Raw genomic sequence first — 20,008 nt, forward strand, 5'->3', positions numbered from 1 at the left:
ATATCGAAAACACGAGATGACTGCCTCAAGTGCTTATGAGATGTTGAAACTCATCGGACATTTAGCATAATCCATGGACCAAAATCTCACCTGAAAAAGCTCAATGGGAATAAAGATGAATATGAATGAAACTCCTAGCAAAAGTAGTTTTACAATGAGGGTATATTGATTTGGGTTTGCGTACAAGGAAAAGTATAACAGGATGAATGTAAGAGACACCAAATTGATCTTGAAAGGAGGCGGCTCTGTAAAAGATAACATGTTCGATGTTCATTGTGAGAAATGATCATGGTCAGTATGGAGTCTGATAGCGAAAGGAAATTATAAACAAGACGAAGAAAGATGGGAAGTCTGACTAGACTTACAATACTTGTAACGGGTTGAGTAATCTATGATCAAGAGTGCAAGAAAGCAGGTCGGACATCAGGATGCGAAATGAAGCGAGTGGATAAGTATGAGAAGTTTATAAAGGACGAACCTTTAGGGCTGACTACCAGACCTCTTCCTTTACTTGCACCACGATAAATTGTCTCAACTATATCTATAAGCTAAAAAATGAAATTTTGTAGATCAGCTTCGGAGAAATAGATACGAGATCTTGAATTTTTGATAATTTGAACTTGCCTCTTGCTTGTCGTCCATAGCCCAATTTATCTATGATGAAAAAATAAGTTTGATGATGAGTACTTTGATGACCGTTCTTTCCCATACCAGAATCTTGGGCCTTTCATACCTTGTTGTTGTTTCCTGTACCTAAATCGATCATAATATGCTTATTTCTGTAGAAAAACTTTGATTCAAAAAAAACATGAATAAGTATGTTGATGAATGATGTTGGAATCTTCACAATCCAAAAACCCGAGAGTCACTTACCATAACAGTACAAGGATCATACAATTCATACATCTACAATCGAGAGACTTATTTCAGTAACTTTGACTATAAACAGAATTTCTAAGCAGGGAAATCGAAGAGACTGACTTTTGTAAAATCAGGTACTTTGGTAATATCAACTAAATAAATCATAGCAAAGTTTTTAACTTTTTCTGATATACCATAAAGAGTTTCATCCATCCTCATACATTCTGAATCCTATTCTTATTACAAACCGAACGAAATCAAATTGATTTCCTTTAAAAATATCAGAAATTGAACATAAAGAGCTTACCCAATCATGACCAAATCGAATGATCACTACTCGATTTTCTTCTGCTAAAATCGCTTGATCTACATGCCAACCAGAAGGTAAATGAGGTAGAAAATATGACATTTCTTGATGCTTTCAATTGAGTGATTGATTTATATTGGGCTTTCCGTTTGATTCGAAATTTAAAGTGAGTATAAATCAGCAAGTTTGGTCGAATTGACTGTAAAGGTTCGAAGTTGAAACTTGTTGAGGTGTTGCCGGCCAAAACAGCGATGGTGGCAAAGTAAAGAGCCTGTTTAGAGCCATATGCTTATGCTTGAGTGAAGTCAGGGCTGTGACCCGGCCCTGGCACAGGCCTGCCTGACACATCTCCCAGTCGGGGCCCACTTGGCCGGAGCTTTTGTAGCCCTCATCTCCGCGGGCTCGGGTCCCCGAGTGTAATTCCGAGCTTAATGATCAATTCTCCAGGTTGGTTATTCGCACGTTCGGCATTTACCGCACCTGATTTAGCGTATATAGTTTGTGCAATAAGTGTTGGTCTTTTAACGGCACGCCCGAAAAAGCGAAATATTCAAGAAGATCGAAAAGAAAGAATCTGCCAATGAGTCTTCTTAGACAGAAGTTGCGAAGGAAATCGAACGTACTATGTTGTAACTAAGGTGAAGTTTGGCTGTAAATATGTATATATGCTTTACTTTAACCTCAATTAGTTTTGACGCTGTTTTAAGTCAACTCCTTTTAAATGGTATCTTGTGAGATTGCTATGATGTTGCCATGACTTCATTTTAGTGTGATATGTTTTGTTGGAGATGGGACTAACAAGTAAATACAAATTTCTCGTGAGATTTTGTTTAACGAATGGAGACATTGTGAATATCTACATACAAATTTTATTTCTCACATTTATTGACGAAAATGAAAGATCTTCAGAAACGAAAGGGAAAGGAGATCTCAAAAGATATTTAGACTTAGAAATCATATCATATCATATCAAATCAACTCACCTACAGCTATATATTCTTCAAACCAAATCAAAACCAACAAAACTGGATACATATCGATCTTGGTTCTTCCTTTTTGAATCTCACTTCAAAGTTAATCTTATCATACATACACTTCTTTGGCATTTTTAATTCCGATCACCCCGGGCGGTTTTCTCTCTCTCTTGAACTTCTCCTGCTAGAACAGGACTTCATCTTCTTTCTTTAATCTTGTTTCCTTTAAGATTTTATTGCTCAAATTTTCCAAACCCCGATCTCACTTGTCTACAAAATAACCAATTGATCATAATAATGGGCGAAGGAATTAAAAGACCAATGAAATTCAAGTAAGTCAAGAACCTTAACTGAAAGGATCCTCAATAAAAACGCTAACCAAATCGAATAAATCTTTGTGCTTTGTTAGAACAAGGATTTTCTTGAACTTATCCATCATTCTTGTTTCTATATCAGTTTTCATTTTGAATATTTTTACAATTTTAACATTACAAAATTTAAATAAAACAAAGCATTCGAATTCATTACCAGTAGGATCACAAGGAGCAGGAGCACAAGACGTAACAGAAGATTATAGTTTTGATGATTTGATTAGTATTTCATTAGCTTTAGTTGTAATCACAACTTTAACTTCAATAATCACCGTAAGTCAAACTCCTTCTCCATCTTTCTTTTCTTTCTGGTATCATACTTACATTGATTTTTTATTTTATTCTGTTTTAGATTATCAATTCGATTTATTTAATATTTTTTCCATTCAAAAGAGTTCATTCATTAAATCTTGTGTTTTCAGTAGTGTTTATAATCTTTTCTTTAGGATCAAATATAGGTTATTCAATCTTAAGCTTTACTAAAGGTCCAACAACCATTCACACCAATCTATTTTTTGATCTTCCTAGTAATAGTAATAGTACAACCATTGATAATTATTATGATTTACAATCTCATCAACCTGTGATTTCGAATCCATTTCTTTATATTACACTTTGGTGTGTAAAATCATTCTTGATATGCATTTGGACATTTTCAATCTTTTCATCTTCAAGGTAAGCAATTTCTCATTTTTCTTCAATAAAGAATCCCCCCAAAAAACCTCCAAGACTTAGGCTAATTTTTTTGATTTTGGTTTTCTTTTTTCTTGTAGTATTATTTTCGAATTCATGGCCAGTAAATCAATCAATGAAGAATTTGGTCAAAAAGTTATTATAATTTATGATCATTTTTCTAATTCGAATTTAACTTCAAAAGAAAGAAGATCAATACCAAGTACTGTACCCGAAAAATTCATTCATCAATCTTTTATTGAATTTTAAGTCTCAAAAATAAACAAAAAAATAAACAACACTTTCATTTTGTAAAAAATACTTTTGCATTCTGTACATAAGCAGAGCTGGATAATCGAATCTCTTGTATTAAAATGCTTAGGTTTTGTTTATAGGATGTAAACTTAAAGCATCATATAAATTGTCTGTTTTTTTATAATACTATGCATTTTTTTCTTGATATTTTGAAATTCGAGACAAACCTATAAAACAAATCAAAATCAACCAAAGAGATGAAAGAAAGAAAATAGAGACAGAAGAGAAAAGAAGCATTTTTTTCCTGATAATGTCTGAAGTGCGCCTTTTGTAAAATGCTTGTGATGCTTAGACAAAAGAAAACCGTTGAAACTAAGCTTTGAGAATATAGGTCTCGGAAGACGGAAACGGTTGTGAGATGAAGTGTTAGCTTGAGTTATGATCTGGTCTACCATGTATGATCCTATGTTGATAAGACTAGACAACGGAATATGAATTTGAATCTGCACTTGGATCATGATTCATGACTCATGAGCTGCTCGTGCTGCGAGAGATGAATTTGAATGAGATGATGAATGCAGTATTGTTGAAGTGCAGTTTGGAGAAAGTGTAGTTATGAATAATGTGGTTTTGCTGATATATAAGCTGGATATCATCGAAGACTTAAGGTAAATGACGATTGGCTTCCTTGTAGTCTTCTTGGTTTCTTAAAGTTCATTAACTCAATCTCACATTCTTATCTCCTGATTCGGATTCCTGACTCTGGTCTTTTTGATTTCCATATCCTCTTTACCAGTTTACCTTGATTACCGAACCTACTCAAGAACTTCTTACTTCTCTCTTCTTTATCTAAACCATTCATCTCATCTTCTCTATCATATCAGTTTACCGAAAGTATATCTTACCTCTTCACAATCTAACATCATGTCTGACGATAACAGCGATATTGATATGGAGTACGATAGCACGGGAGGTTACGATGATGATGACGATGGTAACTGATCTCGCTTATACCTTCTTCCAAATCACGCTTTCACTAACCTTCAATCATACTTTACAATAGTCATCGATCTAGATTCTAATAACCTTTCCTCAAACGAAGAAGAAGAAGGTTCAGATTTCAATTTAGTGTCTTCAAACCCTCAATCCAATAAGAAGTTATATGAAGTAGATTTCAAAGTATTAGATGAAGATGAATTGACCTTTCGTCAACACGAAGAAATCAAACACGTTGCTGGTATCATTGGTATCGAACCTAAAGATGCTGCTTTGGTACTTCGTTACTTTGGTTGGAACAAAGATTTACTCATGGACAAATATATGGTCAGTTATTTCATTGCTTTGGTTCTATAAGTTCGACTGTCAGCTGAAGATTATGCAACTTCTTTCTTTAATAGGATTCGCCTGAGAAGGTTTTCACCGATGCCGGAATTTATCAACCTCATTTACAGAACTCACCAGATTCATCATCTAAATCCACCAAACGAAGGACCACTCGTTCGACCCCAGCTTTTGTTTGCCAGATATGTTACAATGATTCACCAGATCAAGCTACAGTCTATTTACCAACATGTCCACCACTCCAATCATCCTCTACAACCTCTAGCTCTAAACCAACTTCAGTTCGTCACGAGTTTTGCGAAGACTGTTATGCACATTACGTGATTGGTAAAATCCGAGAAGGAGAAGCTAGAACGATTGAGTGTATGGAAACAGGTTGTAAACAAATTGTAGATGAGAATACGATTATCAACCTACTCAAATCTATAGGTCAAGATCATTATGAGTATACTTCTCTATTAGAAAGGTTTCAAACTTTATTGAATCGGACATTTGTGGAAGATAGTGCTTCATTAAAGTTTTGTCCTGCTCCGAATTGTGTGTATGCGATTGAATGTCATGTTTCAAAGAAAAGTTTGGATGCCGTAGTTCCGAGTGTCACTTGTGATTGTGGATATAGGTGAGCAGTTTTCTTGATTCAGACTCGGTAGATCTTTCATTTCGGGTTTTCTGATGCTTTTTTTTGAGTAGGTTTTGTTTTGGTTGTAGTTTACCAGATCATCAACCGTGTATTTGTCCAGTGGTTAAGATGTGGCATAAGAAATGTGCGGATGATAGTGAGACAGCTAATTGGATCTCAGCTCATACGAAAGAATGTGCGAAATGTCATTCAACAATCGAAAAGAATGGTGGTTGTAATGTAAGTTTGGTTTTCTAAGTTGTCTGATTTTCAGAAGATTAAAGACTGACTTGTGCGTTTTCGTTTGGTGTTGATGTGTAGCATATGACTTGTAAGAAGTGTAAATATGAGTTTTGTAGGGTTTGTCAAGGAGTGTGGTCGGATCATGGTACGGCTTGGTATAGTTGTAATCGATATGAAGAAAGAGCAGATGCAGGAAAAGATCAACAATCGAAATCAAGAGCATCTTTAGAACGATATTTACCATGTAAGTCTTTTTTTCATCTATCCAAACCTTTTTACTGAACCAAATTCCTAATGATATACCTTTTTATCGTAGTATTATAATCGATTTGCGAATCATGAACAATCATTAAAATTAGATAAAGAATTACATGCGAAAACAGAAAGAAAGATGGAAGAGATTCAAGATTTTTCAAATTTAAGTTGGATTGAAGTACAATTCTTAGAAAGAGCAGTTGAAACTTTATCGGTTTGTAGAACTACTCTTAAATGGACTTATGCTATGGCATTTTATCTTGAGAAAAATAATTTTACTGCTCTTTTTGAAGATAATCAACGGTAATTTCTTTTCCGAGTTTTTCTTTTTTTGATTTACTTGGGATTGAAGAGATATGCGGTTTTTTGATTCGATGGGCTCTTTGGTTTTTGTAGTGATCTTGAACAAGCTGTTGAGGAATTATCTGGGTTGTTGGAAGAACCTATTGAACCTGCTACGATTGCAGCCTTGAGACAAAAAGTCACAGATAAGACGGTAAGAAGCTCCCCATCTCACACTTATTTTCCATCAGACTCAGTATTGATTGAATGATCTTTTTGCTTTCTGGTGGGTTGATAATAGGTTTATGTACATAAACGAAATGAGATTATGTTGGAAGAAACTGCAAAGGATTATCAAGATGGAAGAGTAGTTTGGAACAGTTTAGTCTTCTTCTTTCATAATCATTTTGTGTGAATCTTTTTGAAAACTTATTTCACACTTTGCCTTTTTTTCTTAGCTACATTCAAATTATGAGTTGATCTCGACTCAAGGGATATAAGGTTTTAAGAGAGATATAAAGAGAAGAATAAGAGATTTTTTTTTCAATCGACTTTTCTGAAGAATTTTTTTTGTTTCTTCCTCTGTTTGTTTGTATAGATACCAGGGTGTTTTCTTATTCATTTCCATATATATTTTTTTCTGTTTTTTTCTTTGCTTCTTCTTTCCTTTTCTTTTCTTTTTTTTGGTATATTGTTTTATCACAAAAACTCTAAATTTAGTTTAAAGGTCAATCTGCAGTTTTTAAAATGTTTGTTAAATGTGATTGTGATTTGATGGGGATGATCATGTTTGAGAGGGTTTATGGTGAGAAATTGATTTTGTGTATTCCAGAAAGAAGTCTTGAAAGGTTTGAAACAAAAAAATGTGTATGAGACAGGAATCAGAAGAGGGAAAGCAGATTCATGGACTTTTTAATTATTCATTCTTGCATGGAAAGTCAGATGGTGGGCGCAAGGTTGACAAAGAGTTGTGTCCGCTTACAAAATCCTTTATGTGAGGCGCGCGGCAATCAAGGCTGTGATAGAACCTTGGACCTAACTGGGACTTTGAAAAGATATTTCAAGTAAAGATGATCATATTTTTGAAAGAACAATGTGACAAAAATTTGTTCAACAAATGCTTTAAAGGTCACATGGCTTTTCTTGAGCTTGGGGCTCATCCACAACATTATGACTTTCTATGTCTTCAAAATGAAATCAGTCATGACAATTGTATATGTAAATTTTCGTCTAGTTCATGATCATTAGGGTCAAGAAGAGCTTCTGATCTTTGGATATTTGAGTCTTGCATATGGGTACTCCACCCTCCATTCTTGGAATTGCTTGACATACCCTGCATAAGTCATGCAGATTGTCTGAATAGAAAGCTTTATTACCAGTAAGCTTTGTGGAACTTGAGTTAAGTCCCAAAGATCTTGTGATCAAAGATGAATGAGAATCCATCATGCACACTGCGGTCCAGGAAGTTAAGTGTGGACCTTACCAGTTCATTTCAAATTATGTTAATTAATCAATCTTCTTGTGATCAATGTGCTTCTCTTTGAGGTGAGGTGGATGGGTGTGTCTTTGAAGAAAAACAACCTGGTGTATTGACCAGCACAGAAACATGTTGTAAGTTGTGCCTTTGCTTCAATGGGGATAAAAGAATGAAAAACTTGTAACAGTGTAAGGGATCAAATCCCTGATCAGAAAACAAACAAACAAATACTCAGTCTAAAGGATATCAATAGGCGGACGCTGAAGTGATAGGATAGTGATGAGGTATTTGGTTTTGTATGAATAAAGCTTAATGAATTGCTAATCATGTTAAACATATGAAGCAAGAATGAAAACAAAGATCTGAATACTATCATACCTGATCAGAAAACAAACAAAACAAATACTCAGTCTAAAGGATATCAATAGGCGGATGCTGAAGTGATAGGATAGTGATGAGGTATTTGGTTTTGTATGAATAAAGCTTAATGAATAAAGAAAAGCTTTCTGAACAATCTGATCATAGAATATAAAGCAGTGTTACAAGTTATGGTTAGGTTAAATCTTGTGTGTATGAAAAAGGAGATAATACTTAAGTAAGACGTAACAAGACATGTGTAATTATAACAGTCATTATGAAATAAAGAAATATGAATAAATGTATATATCTCCAACACAGTGTTGAGCCAGTGTGTTTCTACAAGCATGTATTGTAAGTCAATGTCAAGTAATAGGGATATGGAGCAACACAAGGCATTGTACCTGAGTAAAAGAGTGCCTGGTGGGTTTCTCCTTGGGGGTTTCTCCTTGTTGGGTTGTGGTTGTGGTACTGTTATGTACCTGAAACACAGCCTTGTGGTACTTTTGCCGGGGTATATTCCAGTGATAGGGTAGGTTGCCGACTTGGGAAATGTGAATCTTGTACTGTATTCCTGGACCAGGGACTCTCCTAGCATCTAGATTGGATTGACCACTCACCCAACTTCTTGTATTGTCAACTCAATGAAACCATGGCCTAATTCAACATTTCTTGTGTATCATGCTAGATTTACTTGTTTAGGCCATGTTTGGCTGGAACCAAATGCAGTTTTTGGCCAAATACTCCACCAAAGCCACAAAGACCAGCATTTGGCAATGGTTTTTGATCAACACCAAAAACTGTTTTTGATCCAAAAAGTCTTCAATTTTGAAAAACAGCCCTGAGGCTGTTTGTGAGACCAAAAAGAGTTTTTGCCCTCATTTGCCCCTCCATTTCAATCTTTTGTTGACCTATTTGGTCGACTGTTTGGTAAACAAAAAAGCCAAATCTCAAGTTTTTCAATCTGCCCCTTGAAAAAGGGGCAGATTGAAAAATTGTTTTTGTGTAACAAATTTTTGGAAAACCAGCCAAATGGGCCCTTAGTCTTAAGACTGTAGAGGATCAGGGCCAGTTGATTTCAAGCTCACACAGCACAACCAGTTGATAAGTCACAAGTCCCTCTCCAGTTCACTATGGTTGCAAAGCTTAGAAAACCCCTGCAAGAATTTGGGACTTGTCTTAAATGAGTTGTTAGCTGCTAATTGGCTGCCACAGGTCTTTGGAATTGCTGCTGGCAGATGCCTCCTAAGGTCCAATTCCATACAGATTTATAAGGTCTAGACAGTGAAGGATGTTTAAATCCACATTCAGGGTTTCAAATTGTCTTTCAAGACGAACACTGCCTTACCCTGATTTTCAATCTATTTTCACTTTGGTCTTATCACTATTGTTCAAGTTACAAGTCAGAACAGAAAGCAACTACATCATGATTCAAACCTGGGACCTCAGTATTAGCTGAGACACATGCTAGAGTGCTGCCTTGACCACTAGCTCACTACATGCAAAGAGGTGATGCTGCGGGTGTGGGGTTGCGCTGACCCCACAACAACCCCCGCTCTTGCAAGGTGCAAACCCCCCTTGTGTTTTGTGTGGCATGACTGCAACCCCACATCCACTGGGTCAGCACTTTGCATATTGTGTAGGGTATCCAGTCTTGTATCAGATTCATGAAGACACTCTTTTGCAGGATGATGTCCTGACCGTCCTACATTGATACATTAGGCTGGCATCCCAAGTTGGGACATCATTGAGATGACCCAGAGGTTGGACATCCTCACTTCAGCCTTTGGATGCCATGGCGGTGTTGTCAGTCCAAGCACATCTTGGAACACTCTGTGATGGTCTCTGAGGGGGATATCTGTTGGACGCCTTGCAGGAGACTGTGTCAGGATATCTTGCCCTATGCAAGAGGACATCCTAAATGTATCCAAGTGTCTTTGTGGTGTATGTGTACAGAGAGTACTGAACTGGGATTTGGCCAGTCAGAGTGATGAGGTCACGTGTGGGCAGCTACATGGCATGGACCAGTTAAAAATGATACATCAACCACTATGAGTCATGAAATTTGCGGATTTGACTCTGGTCATTGTGCTTTTTTCAACACCAATAGCCTCATCAAACTTTTGTGTCTGTTTTTTCTGGTTGAATGACTTGCCACCTAGGAATGGCATGCAGATGTGTCAGTGATATGTAATGATGCTTCTTCTCTGTCCCCTCCTTCCTTCTTTTTGATGATTACCAGATTATCATGATTAGGCATCACAGATCTAAGAGTACCAACAATAGATTATGGCCGGCCCATGGAGATAATCACTGTCATGTTGTGGGTGTGGCACAAAAAAGTGCAAAAAAGTTGTGCCTGGGAATCAGATCATTTAGGGGATACAAAGTTAAAACTGGGAGTTTTTTCCCAGTTTCCCAGTTTCCCAAATACAGCCAAAAACACAAACTGGGAAACTGGGAGAACGTGGGAAAGTTCCAAACACAGCCAAAAACAAAAACTGGGAAACTGGAAAAAAAATCCCAGTTTTAACTTTGTATCCCCTAATGGTAATATGGAGATATTTGTCCAACAGTATTCCTTGCTCCAAGCTGCTGTCACTTCAAAGAATCTTTTATAAAAGATGTGTGCCTTGGGCATCACTTGTTATGTTAAACCTCCGCACGAGGGACTTTGTTAAGTTAATCATAGACTAGAATTTTTTGTTGGTAACTATGTATCTGTTGGCACTCTGATACTGCTGGTGTAGAAGATTATTTTGCTTTTTATTCTACTTGTTATTGGAAAAGGGCGCGCCTGAAGCGCCCCAGTGGTGCATGCGCCCTTAAGCTTTTTTGTGCCTGGGTGCGCCCCTTTGTAAAAGCACGCACCCACAACATAAATTGAAGTTGGAACGCGTTTTACAGCGCTTCAAGAATCCTTCGGTTTATTTGGTGGTCTTTTTTTCAAAGTTTTGGACAAAACTCGGAAAAAGCTCATTTGGACAGTTCAAATTTGACAGATTCTAGTACAAAATCAGTTTCACCGAGGGTTTTAGCGAGGGTTTTGGACATTTATTTCGTTTTCATGCGTTAAAAAAAACCGAAGGATTCTTGAAGCGCTGTAACATAGGGGAATAGGTGATGGGATAGGTTTCGTTTGTGTAATCCAGAAATTGGCTTATTAGTTTCTTTCACTTTACATTGTTACTATGACGTATTGGTAAAGAGCACATTGTAACGGTTTTCAAGAAACCTTGATCTTTATAGTTCTCAAATCTGGTTTTCAGCTATTCGTGTTCTCTTCCCTTTTACCATCTGATTTTACATCCGTTTGTATTCATCATACTATTATCCGCCAAACACTATTAGTCTTACCGTCGTATTTCTCAGCTAGTTTTTTGTTTCCCACCATCCCGCCCATTGTTGTAGCGTGGTTATTCTTATTGTAGTGATAGACCGCCCCTCGGGTCTCGGAGCTTTTTTATCTCTCACTGCAATTCGCTCAGGCCCTCCGGGGTCGTCTAGCGTTTTAGCAGATCTCTCTTAAAAAACAAAAAACTATTCAACTTTCGTTTGAAACAAACTACCGTGTCACTGTACCTCTTCCCTCACTGTTCACGGGCAGATTAAGTATTCGCTCTCAAACTGGCGGTTCTGTTGTACCACCATTTTAAGTATCATATATTAATTCCCTCCTGATATCCATGACTGAACAAGGTGCCTGTTGACTTGTTTTTGATATTTACTGAATTCCAGGAGCATGTCAATTTGGATGGAATCTTGGATTCGGATGGAAACACAATCCTGATCCCTGGAAGATATAATGTCAAGCCAAGGGTTGTAAAAACCCCTGGATGTGCAGAGACTCTGGTTTGCCCATTGGGGCAATCTTGACACGGGAAACAAAGAGACATTTTCCTGTGGGAAGACTAACTACATTTAAAGCAGTTTCTGAACCAAAACACAGTGATCATGCAGAAATAAGGCCAAAATATTACATTTTAGCTCATCGACTGAGTCCGTGTTAAATACAATGGGGTTTCCCACCGGAAAATCACATCTTTTTTCCTGTGTGAATCGTGATGTTAACCTTTGTGAAGATTCAAGACATTGGAATTTGAAACATCACTCCTCACCTCGATTAACCGACCACCAAGACCTGATGTTGATTGGACAGACAAAAAACATCGACGTCTCGTGATCGGAATCCGTTTTGTCACCTTATGATTGTAAAGCGGCAAAACTTATCACCTTGTACACGCGTGTTTGAGTCTTTGTAAGCATTTGAATAAATAGAGAGTTTGGATATGAACAAAGACATTGCATATGATAACATATAAATGACCCAAAACACAGGAAAAAGGTTGAGATCTTGATGACCAACCCATCATTTGGTAAAGATGGGATCAGGCGTGAGACTATTTTTATTCAAGGTGACTTTCGAAGTCTTTGGGGTCTGTAAAAAATTGAGAAACGGCTGTGAGCGCATCTACGCAAGATCTCTACCTCTGAAGCAATCACGCCATGTGATTATGTCCAATCACCTCAGAAAATGGATTGGCCTCTGAGGTCAGATTTTAGTAGAAGTGAGGATGACGATTAATTTCCCATCGGATGATGATCAAGATGATTATGATATCAAACGGAATGACTGCAGATCTTCTCTGAGTAGAATATTTGAAGGCGATCAAACTGGTGTCAAGGTCCAGTCAAACTGTTTACCCCGCAACAACTTCCTTATCATTTGCAAGTTCACATTTTGGTTTGCTAACTCGATCAATAACAGCAAAGATGCCTCACGCTGATCAAACAATTGACATCATTGGTTAGTTCCTCTGGCTTCTCTATATGTTTCCTTGAGGGTTGCAGTTACTTAAATACGTGATCAATTTTTACTAGTGTATGGTGCAACCGGTTATACTGGCAAACTGGTTTGCACTTACTTCAAAACCCAATATTTAGATCACAATGGTTCTTCAGATGAGACGCTCAAAATCGGTATAGGTGGTCGATCGAAGGAAAAACTTGAGAAAGTGAAATCTGAATTAGATTTACCTTCTTCTTTACCGACCTTTGTGGTCGATTCATTCGATGCTGATGGTTTAGTTAATATGTGTAAACAAACCAAAGCCGTTATTACATTGGTGAGTCTTGAGATATTCTTTCCTGATTGTCATATATCTTGATTACCGACCTAATATTGAATTCTTGACTTAGGTTGGACCATATGCATTATACGGTGATGCACTAATTTCAGCATGTGCAGAAACTGGAACACATTACTTTGATTTGACAGGTGAACCATTATGGGTATCAAACCAAATCTCAATTCTAAACAAAAAAGCTCGACAAACACAATCGATCATAATTCCAAGTTGTGGTTGGGATTCAGTTCCAAGTGATTTGAATACAATGATTGCATCCAAAGAATTAAAAGAGATCATTGGACAAGAGATGAGTGTTGGTAGAGTTACTTCTGGTGTTGAACTTAAATCTGGTTCGGCTAGTTTTGGTACTACGGCTAGTTTATTGGGTATGTTTGATGGTGGAATTCCTGCATTGAGAAAGGTTATGGATTGTTATCTTTTGAGTCCAAGTATGTATGCGTTCTTTTTGTTGAAAGAATCGTGTTTGGCGGTCCTTCTTGACTAAGTCTGATTCGTTTTTGAATTATTGTAGTTGAGGGTATTCAAAAGGGAACTGGAGATTGGATTACTCGTGAAGATTCCCTTGTGGGTGGATTCTTCGTCATGGTCAGTAGAACAGATCTTTCACCTAAAAAATTATAATTCCAAAGACTCGAAAACTCATGAGATTTTTTAATCATAGGCTCCGCATAATGGAGCGATTATACGCAGAACATGGGGTCTACTAGAATCCGCAGAAGAATACGTACCAAATCATACAAAATATGGACCTCAATTTACTTACGAAGAATATTTAATCACACCAGGAATAATTACAGCTTTTCTATTAACTTTAGTTTGTAGAATTCTTGTAATCATTTTTCTTCTTCCTCAAATAAGATATTTAGTCAAAAGAGTTGGTCATCAGAGTGGTGAAGGTCCTTCAGAAAAGTAAGTCTTGATTGAAACTTGTTTTTTGAGGTTTGTTTGATCTGATTTTTTTTGGTTATTGGATGTGATTAATGTGATTAGAGAAAGAGAAGCTGGTTGGTTTAAGTTGATCACCATTGCTCATTCACCAGATGATGATGTACAAGTTAGAGTGAAAATGAGTGGAAATAAAGACCCAGTAAGTTCATTCAAGTTACTATCATCCATCTTTTTTTATATTTCAGTCTAGTCTTCAGATGTTGATGATGTGGTATGTTTGGTTTGAACAGGGATATGGTTGGACATCAATGTGTATTGCAGAATGTGCAGTAACAGTCATCAAATCTTATGACCAACTACCACCTCTTGCTAAATCTGGAGGGATTCTAACACCTGGTATGTTCATGGAACAAATCAAATTGAAAAATTTTGCAATTCATATTGACTGAAACCTTTTTTGGTGGAATTCTTTTTATCAAAGCTACTGGAATGGGTGATGCACTTCTTCGTCGACTTCTGTCGGGAAAAATCATTGAACTTGAAACTCAAGTTATCAAGAATGAAAAGAAAAAGATAAATTAGACATTTTGTACATTCAATTATCTTTTCAAATGCTTTGAGCTTAATTTGTACAGATATCTTTATCATCACATCAATGTAATTAAACAAAATAGGTGATCTAGAATACATGTCATGCCCAATTTTATTGCTTGTGGCTAACACAGACTGTAGCTATGGATATCATTCCAACTTGGACTAGATTATTCAAGTAAAAGCAAGAGAAACTTTTATTCTATCCCATTTGTGAATTTTCCATCAGATGTGTGAGTTCATTGAATTTCAGATCTTTACCAAAAAAAAATGAAAAGGATGAAGGATTCCAAGGAAACAAAATTGGCTAGCAAGTCACTAAAAAAGGAATAAACTTGTAGAGATTATAATCTACCAAGTTTAGGTATGGGAAAACAAGATTTCAAGACTGTACTTGCAACAGACAAGTACAGTCAAGTGCAAAAAGAATGAAATCTGAATGACAAACATTTGGGTTGGTGGTCCGTGCGCGCGGCGTATGTAGGCGCATCTGGACAGCCACATCATCCCAGTATGCCCTGTATCCTGGGTCACGTTACGAAGACTAGAATTTTTTTTTCCGGCTCCATCCGTCGTTTCTTCCTGGACTTCATCAACATTCCAACCACAAGTGAACCACTGATGGATTTCATGATGGATTTCATAGAAATCCCATTCGGTTCGATCGGACGGGGGTCTGAATTCCGTCACACCACCAAAGCACTTGCTTCATCACTTTTCGAAACCTGTTCTTTTGACTGCTCCTTGTCAAACGTCCACGCCTACTCCTTCGCCGACACAACCAGCCCCGTTATCATCATGAATCACAGTGCCTCCCCTAAAGTCCAACCTGGCCTCGAGTCTTTGTTTCAACCCCTTCAATTGTGAGTTCTTTCACATTCTTCACTCTATGTTATCCTGGCTAACCAATGCAATGTTTTCCTGGTTTAGCCAAGGGCTTACTGTCCCTTACAACCTTCCGTATGGAGATCAGTCCGATGGCTCACTGCCCGACCCTAACCTCGGCCTGCTTGACACCGAACCGAAGCTCGAATCAAGTGCAACCCCGATGAAGGAACCGGAGGTCAACTTGCCCTCCAGTGGTAAGGCGATTGTGATCAACTTGTGCATGAGCAAGCAAGACGATACGTATGAGTATGTCGAGGAAAGTCCTTCCAAAACCCCAGGTACGTCGCCATTCTCAATTAACCCATCATGTCTTCAAGTCGGCATCCTCATTGTTTTCCCTTCCCACTCACACCTTGTGGTTGCAATCTAGGCTCTCACAAGGAAGGTCTCATGCGGTTGCTCAGTGTATCATACACTTTCTACCTACTCAAAGGCACTGAAATCACCAAGGGAACTAGTTCGAAGAAAAAACCGGTTTACAGTTCCATCCCCCTCCCTACGACCAAGGTCTTATTTGACATGTCATCCGACAAGTTCACCGCATTGAAGATGCAACTGTTCATGTTATCCAGCGAGATCAACAAGAGTGACGACGACGCCAAGGGGAATGCCGCGATCCTGAAAGCCGCCGATGCGTGTAATAAAGTGGTAATTACCGCTTTCATCGTGAAACATGACACTTACGGAAAAGGCCTCAAGAGGGCTTTGAGCTCGGATCACGATGTTGGCAGGTTCTATGCCGCGGTCAAAGGGTCTCCTGGTGCTGATGCTGGATTCACCATTGTTATGGAGAATCCAGCCAAAGCAGCCCAAGAGGCAGCCAACGTAAGTTTTGTTCCAGTATCTTGTGCTTGACCTTTGTGTCGATTCCGCCCCTGAATTTTTTTGTTTTCTCTATTTGGATTGATGCAGAGTCTTACCAAAAAACAAGGCCAACTTCGAGCTCAGAACAGCATTGACAATGTGGCCACCACCTCGACTGCGCTCGCTCGCTTGACTCCGATCGAACCGCACAAAGAGTGGCTCCAGGCTTTACAGCTTCACCTGGGATTGTTCAAGAACCACAACAACGAGGGCTGGAGGGTTTTCAACCCGGACGATCTCAGTCAAAAAATGGAGTTGACTTTCAAGAACCTGATCGAATGGTCCAGAGAATTGGTAAGCGTCACCTGCAACCAGCACGATCAAGCTCATTGTTTAATGACCTCATGCTATCGCACAGGCTGCGGGGACCCCAGGTGTCACGTTGAAGAAACCGCCGGTTCACCCTGACTTTGTCTGGAAAGACATGGAACGACCTCCCCCCCTCGCCTCACCCGTTCCGGATGTTAAACGAGCCAAGGTCGAGGAGAAGGCACCCGCTTTCCCCCTGGGCAGCTATGCTGAAATGCAAGGGACCAACATCAATGTCGACTACGATTTCATCCGAAGAATCTATCCCCAAATGACTTTGTTTGACTACCTGAACTTTTGTGATTTCGGACACGCTACCATCGCGGAAATCACCAAGATCTTGTTGGCCAATGGAATCACTAGTTTTCACCAGTTCCTCTTCCCCGCGGTGTTGAATGCCGAGATCATTGCGACTTGGGGGATTTCATGGGGTAATGCCATGGAACTCATGACTCACCCTCGTCGTTTTTATCAAGAAGCCCAATTGGCTGATGACATCCCTTCAAAAGGAAAAGGCAAGGCGATCAATCAAGAGTTATGATGTTGATGGGGACTTATCATTTGGATCGAGCTCTCTTTGTTCAATTTCATGTCATGCCCACCTAACGTCGCTTATAAGACCACACATGATGTTTTAGATTGAAGACTTATGATAATTTGTATTGTTCTCTCATGACGACTTGATGTTTTTGTCTAGAAATATGTTCTCGAATGATCACCTGATGTTTTCCTGTTCCTCACTCAACGTCGCTTAGAAATAATCCGTAAGCGACATCATTTTTGACACTGCTTTTGAGTATTGGTCCCCATGAGATTGCACTAGATGAACTTTGCCCCCACTTCATCCAATCCAACCTCTGACGCTCGCCCCTTTGAGTGATTTTTTTTTTTACGTGAGAGCGTTCTTTGCGTGAGCCAAAGATCCATTCACGTGAGAGCCTTCTTGGCGTTATCACACCAAAGGGCCTGTAGTGTGTTAACCTCTAGAGGGATCTCTTTATCAAGGTCTTTATCGCGGAACTTCTCAAATTTGAGCGATAAAGTCAATCTCACTTCAATCTCACTGTTGGGCTTGGAGTTGGTCAAAAACCGAAGCTTTGCAAACCACCATATGACAAACTCAGCTCCTTAACAGATGAGAGTCTTGAGACAAACAAGCGTTGCAAAATAGAGGAAATCACAATATTTGTAAACTATAGTATGGATTTCAACCAAAAGGAGTATGATGGTGAACCTGAGGACAACAACCAAAGAAAATCCCGATGAAAACCAATCCTAGGTCAAAACAAGTTGATGATTTTCTATGTTCAACTTCAATCGTCAAAGTTAGCGTTGAATTGTTCCCAATACTCCGATGTGGCGTAGCCACTGAAAGAAATCAGGGGTTGTAACAGGGGACGAGTCATCACCTTTGCAGCCACCAACAGAAGATAATCACCACGGTCGTCGACCTCAAACCACATCTGTTCCCGACGCAATTGGGATTTCATGGAGTGGAAAGAATTCTCTATTGGGGTTAAGAACTGGAGAGTATGGCGGCAAATACACTAATAACACCCCAGCGTCCGAGCATAGTTTTTCAATCTGGCCACCATGGTGTATACGTGCGTTGTCCAAAACAAGGACGGAATTGACAGCAGGGTATCTGTTCATGACGGGTAGCTAAAGAACAAAACATTCTGATTAATGTTTGCAGATAGACTCATAGCGGCGGGGACGCTGCTTACCAAGTCCCTTTCCAAAAACAATTCCACATGTGTCCTCTCAACCGGGCCTTCGATGACCACCCCAGCAATCATACCCTGTTCACAGACGGCAGGAAGTATAGTCCAATGGTTGACCTCGGTGTGGGTCTTATGTTGGACGCTTCGGGTGCCTTTTGGTGCCCAACCCTTCTTTCAAACGCAGTCGCGCCCTCTCACACCGGACTCATCTACACAATAGGGAAAGCCAGTGAGTCGATGGGAAACAATCACATGACCTAGAGAGTAAGATGGGAAATGACTTGAGAAAGTCTTAGAACACAGTCTAAGTTGGGGGAAACAAACAGGTTCAGAGCCTAATCTTGGGTCTAACAAAGATAATGACTGGGAAGTCTTCTTTTCATAGATAAGGAAAGTAAGTACCTAAGTTGGGGGAAACAAACAGGTTCAGAGCCTAATCTTGGGTCTAACAAAGATAATGACTGGGACTAGAATAAGATAGCATAAATCAGAAGAGGTCACAAAGATCGAGAAAAAAGAATAAAGAAATAAGTTCACTTACAGTCTTCTTTTCATAGATGAGGAAAAGAAGACTGATGAAGGTTGTTGTATATATATGTAAGAAGATTGGGGTGATTCTGCTATAAGCATAATCTAGACTTGTATGCTTGTGTTGATTGAACCTCAACATGACTTACCAATCCAAACCAGGTATTCAGGAGGAATACGACCAATCCTCATCATAAACTCGGTTCAAGCCTGGATGGATTGCGCAGAATGAACCCCTCGAGCGACCAGGTGGGAGAGTCCCAATTGCTGGTGCAACTCGCGACCAATGGTAGATTGCGATACGGCAACTCCGGTGAGTTGAAAGAGTTGGCGTTGGATTTCGTCAATGTAAACAGAAGGGTTTCCGGAAACAAGCTTGTGGAGCAGGGCAAGATGCAGGTCCGACAAAATGTGTGGCCGGCCGCGGGTCTGGTATTGAGCAGGATCAACAATGACATTGTTGGTTCAAACGTAGAGGGATTTCCATCGCCAAAGTGTACTTGGTGATATGGAGGTTCGTAGGGTGGTGTTGATGGTGTCGAGATCGGCGCCTTCCATAGCCATTTGGACAGCTAAGAGTTTCATGTCCTTCGAGTAGGACTGAAAGCCCATATCAGTAGCAAGGATTGAGGATGTTGCAATCGACGTCGGAGGAAGGGAATGGGGTTTCCGATGGGGATTGGGGGAACGATCAGAAACGATGAGCATTGTGGATTTTTTTTGGGGTCATTTCGACAGTCCAGTATTTGCCTGTATGAGAAATTTGTGTCTATGGAGACGCAAATTTCTGAGAGATGAGGCGAATATGTGGCGGTTCATATCCGCCTGCTCACGCCACGGGCACGGTCCATCTAGCCTGAAATTTGCGATCGAGATTTCATTCTTTTTGCACTTGACTGTGCATACTACAATTAAAGAACCGTTGAAGAAAAGCTTTTTGGGGGAACTAGTATTTTAGTAAGGATTATGCACTGATTCTTCAGTGACTTCCCTTAATCAATTATCTTTCTAGCTAGAAATTGGTTGATGAAGAACAACAAACTCTTGCATAG

General features: G+C 39.0%; 5 protein-coding genes across 5 annotated transcripts; 4 read left to right on the top strand and 1 right to left on the bottom strand.

Annotated features, from left to right (window-relative positions):
• Positions 1-321: 321 nt before the first annotated feature.
• MELLADRAFT_32802 (uncharacterized protein) lies at positions 322-1,270 on the bottom strand (the record flags this gene model as incomplete). Its single annotated transcript, XM_007404782.1, has 7 exons — positions 322-389; positions 479-541; positions 621-654; positions 734-790; positions 874-906; positions 982-1,092; positions 1,169-1,270. 7 exons carry the CDS (start codon positions 1,268-1,270, stop codon positions 322-324), a joined length of 468 nt encoding a protein of 155 aa, XP_007404844.1.
• An 896-nt stretch (positions 1,271-2,166) lies between these two features.
• Positions 2,167-3,644, top strand: MELLADRAFT_115021 (uncharacterized protein; the record flags this gene model as incomplete). Its single annotated transcript, XM_007404181.1, has 4 exons — positions 2,167-2,474; positions 2,552-2,786; positions 2,866-3,188; positions 3,287-3,644. 4 exons carry the CDS (start codon positions 2,440-2,442, stop codon positions 3,453-3,455), a joined length of 762 nt encoding a protein of 253 aa, XP_007404243.1.
• A 720-nt stretch (positions 3,645-4,364) lies between these two features.
• Positions 4,365-6,655, top strand: MELLADRAFT_88961 (uncharacterized protein; the record flags this gene model as incomplete). The annotated part of the gene is made up of 10 exons (XM_007404182.1): positions 4,365-4,434; positions 4,504-4,763; positions 4,838-5,400; positions 5,472-5,640; positions 5,722-5,772; positions 5,873-5,887; positions 5,960-6,201; positions 6,295-6,394; positions 6,482-6,560; positions 6,639-6,655. The coding sequence occupies 10 exons, from the start codon at positions 4,365-4,367 to the stop codon at positions 6,653-6,655; spliced, it is 1,566 nt and encodes a 521-aa protein (XP_007404244.1).
• Positions 6,656-12,787: 6,132 nt separating this feature from the next.
• MELLADRAFT_101624 (uncharacterized protein) lies at positions 12,788-14,634 on the top strand (the record flags this gene model as incomplete). The annotated part of the gene is given in 9 exon segments (XM_007404183.1): positions 12,788-12,821; positions 12,896-13,140; positions 13,214-13,592; positions 13,676-13,749; positions 13,826-14,073; positions 14,155-14,251; positions 14,303-14,323; positions 14,343-14,448; positions 14,534-14,634. 9 exon segments carry the CDS (start codon positions 12,788-12,790, stop codon positions 14,632-14,634), a joined length of 1,305 nt encoding a protein of 434 aa, XP_007404245.1.
• A 522-nt stretch (positions 14,635-15,156) lies between these two features.
• Positions 15,157-17,245, top strand: MELLADRAFT_58929 (uncharacterized protein; the record flags this gene model as incomplete). The annotated part of the gene is made up of 5 exons (XM_007404184.1): positions 15,157-15,506; positions 15,574-15,809; positions 15,902-16,356; positions 16,444-16,689; positions 16,754-17,245. 5 exons carry the CDS (start codon positions 15,157-15,159, stop codon positions 17,243-17,245), a joined length of 1,779 nt encoding a protein of 592 aa, XP_007404246.1.
• Between the last annotated feature and the right edge of the window lie 2,763 nt (positions 17,246-20,008).

Source organism: Melampsora larici-populina, assembly GCF_000204055.1.
Source record: "Melampsora larici-populina 98AG31 unplaced genomic scaffold MELLAscaffold_2, whole genome shotgun sequence".
NCBI lineage: Eukaryota > Fungi > Basidiomycota > Pucciniomycetes > Pucciniales > Melampsoraceae > Melampsora > Melampsora laricis-populina.